Source organism: Primulina huaijiensis, chromosome 10, assembly GCF_012295235.1.
Source record: "Primulina huaijiensis isolate GDHJ02 chromosome 10, ASM1229523v2, whole genome shotgun sequence".
Taxonomy (NCBI): Eukaryota; Viridiplantae; Streptophyta; class Magnoliopsida; order Lamiales; family Gesneriaceae; genus Primulina; species Primulina huaijiensis.
The window spans coordinates 20,703,418-20,713,495 of NC_133315.1; the positions used below are offsets into that span (position 1 = coordinate 20,703,418).

General features: G+C 34.1%; 2 protein-coding genes across 2 annotated transcripts; one reads left to right on the forward strand and one right to left on the reverse strand.

Moving 5' to 3' along the window:
- Nucleotides 1-1,348: 1,348 nt before the first annotated feature.
- On the reverse strand, nt 1,349-3,579 carry LOC140986962 (sec-independent protein translocase protein TATA, chloroplastic). The gene is made up of 2 exons (XM_073455384.1): nt 3,212-3,579; nt 1,349-1,676 (listed from the first exon to the last, which is right to left on the reverse strand). Exons 1-2 carry the CDS (start codon nt 3,509-3,511, stop codon nt 1,557-1,559), a joined length of 420 nt encoding a protein of 139 aa, XP_073311485.1. The 5' UTR covers nt 3,512-3,579; the 3' UTR covers nt 1,349-1,556.
- Nucleotides 3,580-6,263: 2,684 nt separating this feature from the next.
- Nucleotides 6,264-9,080, forward strand: LOC140986029 (probable serine/threonine-protein kinase PBL7). Its single transcript, XM_073453977.1, has 9 exons — nt 6,264-6,472; nt 6,637-6,782; nt 6,855-6,952; nt 7,043-7,215; nt 7,307-7,936; nt 8,016-8,164; nt 8,311-8,532; nt 8,603-8,752; nt 8,836-9,080. Exons 1-9 carry the CDS (start codon nt 6,283-6,285, stop codon nt 8,893-8,895), a joined length of 1,818 nt encoding a protein of 605 aa, XP_073310078.1. The 5' UTR covers nt 6,264-6,282; the 3' UTR covers nt 8,896-9,080.
- The last annotated feature ends 998 nt before the right edge of the window (nt 9,081-10,078 follow it).

Here is a 10,078-nt window from a genome sequence, read left to right on the forward strand (position 1 = left end):
AAAAAAATTATGATGCATTTTATTAGTTAATGAATATTGCAATACAAAGTAATGGATAAACAACAAATACAAGCATTCGTAAAAATAAAGAAAACACATGAGGAGGATATTCTCCGATAAGTACAAGATTCGTGAGTATTATAACCAAAATAATTAAAAATAACTTTGTGAAAGCCATCTTCTTTTTTCTTCAAAAATTTGATGAAGAATAATTTTAGAGAAGAAGAGAAAGTTGGAGTGATTGAATGTGTTTGTGAGATCATATTTATAGGGCAAAAACTAGCCGTTTTGTTACCGTTTATGACCGTTGGTGTACAAGAAAATAAATGTATGTATTTGTATAATTTTATGGTAATAATATGGTGTATATAATATTAGTAATGTTTTAAATAATTATGTATATCATATCACAATATTATAATGAAATGTCATAAGATATTTTTTAAAAAAACCTTATAGACTTTTATACTTGTCGTATCCCTTATCGAGAGTGTGGGATCTCGTCTTAACATCCTCCCAGGATTTATAACAAGTTTTTTGAAAAATTTATTTTTATTATTTATAATAACATTATATTATATAGTAAATATATAAACAATAAATAAATAAATAATAAAATAAATATTATTACTTTTGTTACCTTTTTCTTCTGTTTTGGAGCTTGGAAAAATATAGAAGACTTTTAGAGCTTCGTGCTGATAACGTGTTGTGAAAAAGTAAAAATTTACGGTAAAAAGTAAAAATCTCAAACACTCAAAATTATCACACTACACACTTTATAATATTTTTCTCTCAACTCAATTGTGGTTTTTTTCACAAATGAGAGATCTATTTATAAGAAATTTTTACAAATAATCCAAAAATAAATTACATCATTACCTTCATCATCACACACAAATTTCAATATTCAACACCTAATTTTACCTAATTTTCAACATTCAAATATTCAACATTCAATATTCAAATACACATATTTAAATATTATTTTTCAACACAATCTAATATGAAAACAAAGGTTTTTTTTTTACTAATCCAAAATTTCAACCAACACTAACTTAAAACAGGACGATTTTAGAACCTAAAAGAACACAATCTACCATACCAATAAAGAAAAAGAAAAAACACTTCGTATTCTCACAAAAATATACCATACCAATACAGAAAACAAAAAAAAAACGTGTATTCTCGAAAATTGCGATGTTCGGATGAATAAATATTTAAATATTTTTTCGTATAGCTAAGATAAATGGTTTTTGGTTCTACTTTATCCTTGAAAAATGTAGAACTCTAAAAACTCAATTACAAATGAGATTAGTAGACATATAAATTATATTATGACTTCAGTATCTAAAGTTAAACATCACATTTCGTGCAGTAGAAGATCCAAACCACGTCCAAAGATTTAAAAAAAAAAATATATCGGCACATGAAAGAAAGCAAAATAGAAAGTGGGAGTAAAGTTCCGCACCAGAGTTCAACATCAAACCCAAAACATGATTGAATAAGAAGTTTCAGCTTTCAAACTACATAAACTTTAAGAACTATTTTTTTAGGCTCTAAATTTGAGCGCCTTTCTTCTCCTTTTCTTCTTCACTGGCAGTCGTAGCTTCCTCAGTAGGTTGCTCTACAGACGACTCGCCGTCCTTTTTCAGTTCTGTTTCAAATTCTTTTGCCGCCTACAAGTGTGTCAAGTACTCAAGTTAATGCCATTCAATGTGTATATACAAATATAGAAACACGAGAATAACTAGGGGGAAGCTAGAATGCAAAACTATCCTTTTTGTTTTAATTATCAAGATATAACGCTTCCAAAGCGGGATCATAGGGTTGGCAGCTGGATGGTCCATCCACCCCTCTCCGATATTACAAATTTTATATGCTCAAATATATTCTTTCTTTTTATGTATAAAAATATTAACTTCCAAGTCCTTACATTTGAAAACTAACGTTTTCAGTTTCTTCCTTGCTGGTCCATTGTTATGCTAACTCATGTCTTTAAGAAGCAATTGAGGTACATAAATCAGGAAGCACTTGAGACTGGAAACATGATTACGCGTGAGACAAAATCAAGAAGTTTACAAATCAACAGGTCTTTTTCGGCTCCTACATTGACTAATGTTAGATCATGTGGACCAACATGAGAACCACATTAAACAGCACGATCCAAAAACGCACTTGGTTTAGATCATTAGGTGTAGGGGTAATAAAGACGAATCTTCATTAGACAGCAGTGGACAATGAGGGTTCGTGTAAGTCCGAGCCTGTTGGTATCTTCTACATGAATCTACCTCTCGGTCTTGCAGCTAATGCGATTTACTTTTTCTTTTTGGTACAAAAATAGCACATTTAATTGGGATGTAGACAAACTTCTTTAATATCTTTTAGTAACTTGCATGCAATTACAGAATTTCTAATTTGTGAGGAAAATAAACACACACACATTTGGATACCCACTTGATTTTTTTGTCACCTTAGCATCGTGTGGTAGCTTCCAGCACATGTTAAAGTTAAATGTAAGTCATTTTGGACTGAAGTAGAGAGCGAATGTAAAGGTAAATTATAAAGCACAACTGATAAGGATATGCATAAAAGGATTAATGGGCAGCATTATTAAATTACAAACTCAGAATACTTCATAGAAAATCCAGGGAGAGACGATAAGATTAACTAGTGTCAAATTATCCGAATCAAGTACCCATCACCGTGAATTGACATGATCACATGGTACATAACTGAGGCATCTCCTACACTAGTAGTCCTTCTGTATATCTTTAAAAAAAATTAGCGCTCTTGAGCCGACAAGGTTCAAGACATCTTGTTATGCAGAGTCTACAATTCAATGTTAAAAGCTAAGCTGATTTTTAGTTGCAGCTCTTTCCTTTTGAATTTTTCCCATCAAGAAAATACTGTCATTATGAGTAGAGTTTTTATTATTTTTATTCGTTCTTGAAAATAGGGTAAAATGCAATGACCGAGAGAAAAAGAAAAAAGAAACATTAAAAAATAAATCAGTTAAACAACTTTCAAGACTAAATAATACAACCCAAATATTAAATACTGCTTCAAGAACACTCCTAATTCATTCACAAACAGAAAATCTGAGGTAGAAATTCAAGTAAAAGACTGGGTGAAATGCATTTATTTTGGTCCATGATATTGACTTCACCTAAAATTCCCACTTTAATTTTTCTAGTCAATAAAAAAAGCATACCTTTTGGAAACTCTTGATAGTCTTGCCCAGACTGCGGCCCACTTCGGGTAACTGCTTAGGCCCGAAAACAAGCGCGGTAACGCCCGCAATAACAACAAGCTCAGGTACTCCGAGACCGAAAAGGCAATTGCAAGACATCCGTCTACTTCTTTTATCGGAGTACTTTGTTGAAGCCATCGCATGCCCGGCCCGGTTATTGCTGAAGAAGAATGAGGTGGAAGAAGAGAGATCAGCATCGAACCTTTTTCTGGGTAGAGCAGCAGCTGCTGTCACGGCGGACGCCGAGATACTGGCGGCCATTTTGCTTGGTTGAACTTGGAGGAGATGGGATGAGTGGGGGGCGGGTGGACTTTATTTTTCAACAACTAGATCTGATAATTATAATTATTATAATATATACCAACATGAAAAATATACATTGAATTTCTTAAATTTAAATTAACCGATATGGCATAGTTTTACAATTTAATTTGGTACATGGAATTTTATTTGGATGTATTTTGATGTTGCCATTTCTCAAGATTTAATTCATCCACCCCATTTTCTATAATGAAATATTTATAGACGACGATTACACTACCATATATATCGTTATATAGCTTATTCATGTAATTGTTATTTTGTGTTATGTTACCCATATATATGTAATTCACACTCAAAACTTATTTATTTAAGATATTATTTGAAAGATGTTTGACTCAATTAAAGCTAGCTACATCATCGATGAAGATAACTTAATTTGAAATTATTATTTAATTCGATCGTCTGCTTAAACATACATATTAGTCCCATTCCCTAGACCATTGATCTTGTACCTTAATGATAGAATATCATGTATGTGTGATTGAAGGCAAAACATTATGTCCATTTAATTAAATTTAAGATGAACATTATATTTTTATTATTTTAGATGTAGATTAATTGAAACAATGCGACTCTTATTGTAATTGTTGATTGAATAAAGAAAGAGCTGGAATCATGCATGTATTATTTGTTAGAGTAGATGTCCTCTAAGCCAACTGTTGGTTGTGGAATTTATTGACTCAAGTGTAATAAACAATCTTTATTTTAATATAATTTACCTTTCTAATGGTTTCGTTATACTTTATCTGTATACTCATGCAAGCAGCATAGATAAAGTCCTTGATTATGCTTTAATACAAATGAATCGTAATTCGATGTTGAAACTCATTTGTAAACACTGCATATTCTAAATTCGTTCCTAGTCGATTCAGCCGCCTAAAACAGGGATAAAGGTCGCTTGAGCTTGAAACTAGCATCTGTGACGTTGTGTACTGCGTTTCTTGGTAAGGGCATAAGAGATATCCAAACATGCAGATGGGTAGTCATATGATGATTATACCGAACAACCCTCCCTCGGACTTTCCAAGTGGTTATCATTCATCGAGAGGATAAGTCTGTGGTTATGATTGTACACCATTAATCCTTACGATCCGGGACAACACTGAGGCTCTATATGCTAGGGCTGTGCTTTGACTCGTTTACCGGCTCCAGGAGAGTCATCAGGTGGCGAGGTTGGGTACAGTTGCGACACATATAGGAGCCAGTGCATTGTAGTCGGGGATTCACCGCTCACCTGCGGGTGTGGATATCCTATGTGATCTGATGAAATTACAGTGCATGGAATCTCTGGCTAGAGTATGAGATGTAAGTTAGAGAAGAAGTTCTCCAACAGTACATGCGATGCCACTATTATAGTTATCTTATAGTTATCGAATTAATATGCAACTCTCGATGAACCAATGGTTGCAGATTCGATCGAGATATATGAGATGAAGGGACTGTACTGTACGTTAATCATAATCAACTGGTTCTTGCAGGCACTATCAATGATACCTAGGGGATCATGGGGCGATGCTACTAGACGCTCTTACCATGATCCGATGGGTGCAATCAGAAATGAGTTCTGACATTCTTGATCAAGGTGTTGATGAAAAGAATGGGGCTAACTAGGGTAAGCCCGAATAAGAATAAATGTTATTCTGAATCACAAAGAGTTGTGAACCCACGGCTAGTTGTATCCCTGAACCATTGAGAGTCACACAAGCACTTGATCGTTTGTTCCCGTTGAGAGAATAAATTCAAGTAGTTGGATTTATATTATGATATAGTAAATTCAAAGGAGTTGAATTTATGATAACTAAATTTTGAGAAAATAAATTCAAGGAGTTGAATTTATGAGATAGTAAATTCAAGAAGTTGAAATTTGGAGAGAATAAATTCAAGGGATAATTTATAAATTTTGATAATTTAATTTATTAAACTCAAAAGTTGAGTTTATTAAATATTAAATTTTGGATGTGATAAAATTCAAATGAGTTGAATTTATAATTTAAATAATAAATTCAAATGTTGAATTTATAATGGATTTAGTTTATTAAATATAAATTAAATATTGTGGGAAGTATGTCTAGGGAATTCATCAAGAGCTATCTTCGCTAACTTCGGAATAGTTGGAGCCGTGTGAATTGTTCACCAAAGGTATAAAATTTCAACAACCTATGAATGTTTAATCATAAAACCATATGAGTGTCTAAAACAAATATATTTTGATTGTCAAAATAAAATAAAAATTTTAAAACTTCCGCTGCGTTTGGGCACGAGAAAACCGAGATCCAACATTATTGTCTATTATTAAACTGATCAAAAGAATCTCGATCTAGTTTTCTTAGCCATCTTTGTCAGCCCAACAAGAAGGATTCATTGATACTTCATTAACCAACAAAATAAGGTACATAGTTTTGATCTACAATTCAATAATTATATGCATTGAATTTATCACTTGTGGCTGTCACTCTTGAATATACACTTGATCATTTGGATCCCAGTTCTTCTCTAGCTATGACAGGTTTGCTTGTTTAATTTTTTGTTTTTTCCGTGCGGCATTGCAAGCCAATGAATTTTGTTCTATTGTGATAATTGAATTGTTTGTTAGAAATCACTTATTTCAGTAAGATCGATGTTGGACTTAAACTAAATCAAATTCATGTTCTGACAGTACCTAGAAATATTTTAAAGACAATCAATATATCTATTTGAAAGAAGATATTATGTCCAAGGGAAGTGAGCAGAAGCAAAAATTGGTGGTGTTACAGACATGCATAGACGTAAGTTGGAGTGGGATCAAATGGTTGTTGATTGATTTGTCAATGAACCATGGAGATGAACTCATTCTTCTCGGACTTCTTCGCCACATTAATCCTCATTCTCCTCCTCTGAATATTGCAGCTGCGAGATTTTGTGAGTATTCCTTAAAAACACTGACATTCATATTACGAAGATTTATATCATCCATCAATGATCTAACTTTATCGGTTCTCAATAAGAATATGTAACCAGTGTTACAAAAATCAAAACGTGTTTCTTGCATATATTGATTGATTGTTGTGGTTGAATTTCTGAAGTGGGATACAAGTGTAAAGAAGATCCAGATAAGGTATTAGGATCAACCCGAAAATCCACCGAGGACGAGCTTAGAAGGAAAAAAGATGAATATCGAAAGAACGTTGGGATCGTGCAGCTTCAGAATCTATACGAATTAGAGAAGAAGGTAAACTAACCATATCATACATTACACAGCCGGAAAATTAAAAGAGAAAAAGAAATAAGATCAAAATATCAGGTTAAAGTGAGAGTAGAAGTGGAAGCTGGACCATCACGGAAGGTGGCTGCTATACGGGCCATAAAGAAGTTGGGGGCAACATGGGTTATTCTCGACAGGTCTATTTTTAATTTTGCATATATCATTGAATCTTATTCAATAGGAGATTTTCGTTTTCGAACATATGTATTTTGATCTGACAACACTAGGGAGATGAAAAAAGACAAGCAATACTTTATGGACCGGCTGTCTTGTGGGATATCGAGTATGAAAAGTAACAACACTGTGGTACAACTTAGAGGTCCTATCGATGAGCGACACGTTTCTTATGATGAAATGATACCATCTTATTCGTGGGAAGAGCTGCATCCTTCCCCTCAGGGTAAGTCGATCGGCCTTTAATGGATTTGGATTGGATACTATACTAACAAAAAGCAGATTGAATTTATTGTAATTTTTTAAATTTACCACAGAATCTTTCCCATTTATCCGAAGCAACGAATTATCATATTGTTGTTATCAAAAGATAGCTTCTACTTCTAGTTTCATGGAGACAAAACAAGATTCCCAAATACCCCTTCAAGCAACATCTCACCATGAAGATTCATCTTTTCGTGGGCATAACAAGTCTCCAAAACCAGCTGAAAACCAACTCCAGAAAATTTCAAATTTGGGAGAAGCATTCTGTATAGACCGGGGAGGTGAGGGGATTGAAAGTAGCCAAATGGAAGAGGAGTTTGAGAATTCCGTATGTTCATCCTGCAAGAATAGACGGCCTAAGATTGGTTTGCAGAGAGACTTTACTTATGCTGAGCTTTACGAAGCTACTGATGCGTTTTCTCCAGAGAATTACCTATCAGAAGGTGGATTTGGTTTTGTTTTTCAAGGAATACTGAAAGACGGGAACAAGATAGCCGTCAAGCAGCACAAAGCTGCCAGTCTTCAGGGAGAAAAAGAGTTCAAGTCTGAAGTCCACGTGCTTAGCCAAGCCAGACATGAAAATCTAGTCATGTTACTCGGTTCTTGTTCCGAAGAAAGCCACAGGCTACTTGTGTATGAATATGTTTGCAATGGTTCACTGGAAAAATGCTTGTCGAATAGCGGTAACTACTTCATGCAAATACTGCTCATAATAATGTATTACGGAATGCTTATTTAAAGTTTTTTTTTAAAATACTGCAGATGAAAGCTATCGTACTCTGGATTGGGAGCAGAGAATAAAAATAGCTGTGGGAGCAGCAAAAGGTTTGGAATATCTGCATGCACATAATATTGTCCACAGGGACATGAGACCAAGCAATATTCTCATTACACATGACCATGAAGCACTGGTGAGATTTTACTTAATATTTATTGAGTTCTTAAAACACCATACATTCAACAAACAGGTTGAAGAATAAAATCTATAGCTAGATAATGCAATCTTTTAGTGTTGAAGGAATTTTAAAAATAATGTATTTTTAATATTTTTCAACAGTTGGGAGATTTCGGGCTAGCAAAGGCACAACAAGGTGATACATTTCAGTCCTCTGATAGTGGTGTGGTGGGAACTCTGGGCTACGTGGCTCCTGAGTATGCAGAAAGTGGGAAAATGTCAACAAAGACTGATGTCTACTCTTTTGGAATGGTGCTACTGCAGCTTATAACTGGACTAAAGACAACTGATGCAATACCAGAAGGAAAAAGTCTTGTTGGTTGGGTAAAATGTCAATCTCTTGGAGAGATTACACCAAAGTGGTGATATATATTAATTAGTATGTTGAATGCAGGCAAAACCACTTCTTGAAACAAAAAACTATCCGGACTTGATTGATAAAAGGATTGTCGACTCCCACGATGTGCACCAACTATTTTGGATGGTTCGAGTGGCGGAAGACTGTCTGAAAAGGGATCCAAATAAAAGGTGCAAAATGGAACTGGTATGTCACCAGCGTGTCTTGGATTTTATTTTTAGGAAAAAAGAGATGAGAAAATTGGCATTTAATGTTTTTGACTTATGCAGGTAGTTCACAATTTGAACTGCATCAGAGAAGGCAACACAAACTTTATAAGAGATTTCTGATGTGGAGATCATGTTTGTTCACTTCTAATATTATTATTATGTATTTCCCAATTAATAGGAATTCTTTGATAGTTTTTTATTTCTTTATCCTGAACAAAGTGCACTTTTCGGTCCCAATCTTGGTCCAGTCATTCCCATCCCAACATACCGTATGTTTTAAATACATATGCATTGAGTTTCTTACATTAATTATTCTAACAAGAAAGCCAAACAATATTTGGAGATATATAAAATGTATTTTGTTTGGGTCACTTTTATACATCTTTGCATGCTATTTTCACTACATTGTATCATACAATTATATATAATATGTACTTGGATAATTAACAATAAATATCGATGCAACTAAAATAAATGAGTCCTGCAGACCGGGGACGCAAGATCCAACCAGTTGGTAAACTGGCCCACATGGCTGGTAAACGAGCCCACCTGACTGGTAAACAGATCCATGTTGACAGTATAGACTTAACTTTGTGGGACGTCACTTGCGTCAAGAACACTCGTCATGAGCACCGAGACGGTTCTCGGCGTAGACACTACTGACACTTAAGTCAGTAAGCAGTTCAAAGAAATCTCTGAAAACTAAAGAGCTTGAGCAAAAATGAGAGCCTCCCCTTGAATTGTGCGGAAGTTCCTCTATTTATATACTTTTAAGAGTGTCTAATGGGCTGGGGCTTTCGCAAGCATAATCCATATTTCGGGCATCAATAGTGCTAATCCGACAGATAATCAATTGAATTAGGCTAATTCAATTGATTTTATTAACTCTACAAATAATTGGGCTTATACTCATCATAGGCCCCTCACTCTCGAGCAACGTGAGATAAATGGTGGTGATCGAGAGTATAAATTACATATGGAAATCAATCAATCAAAGATCGAGATTTTTATGCAGGTTTTGGGGAATGATTTTATTTCCCTTTTTGTAGTCAAATCGATATTTCTTTATGATACATATATTCATAATTTTTTGGAATGATTTTATTTCCTTTGCTTTGAGATGGAAAGATATGTTTCCAACAATTTACTTATAGATATGAGTAGACGTGAAATATAAAAAAGACAAAGAATTGCAAAATGAACTATGAGTGGACCGAAATTGCAGACATGAGTATGCATTGCCTTTTCCATCTCTTTGTTACTTTTTGTATTGTTTTGTGACTTTTCAAGTTTGCATTGTCTT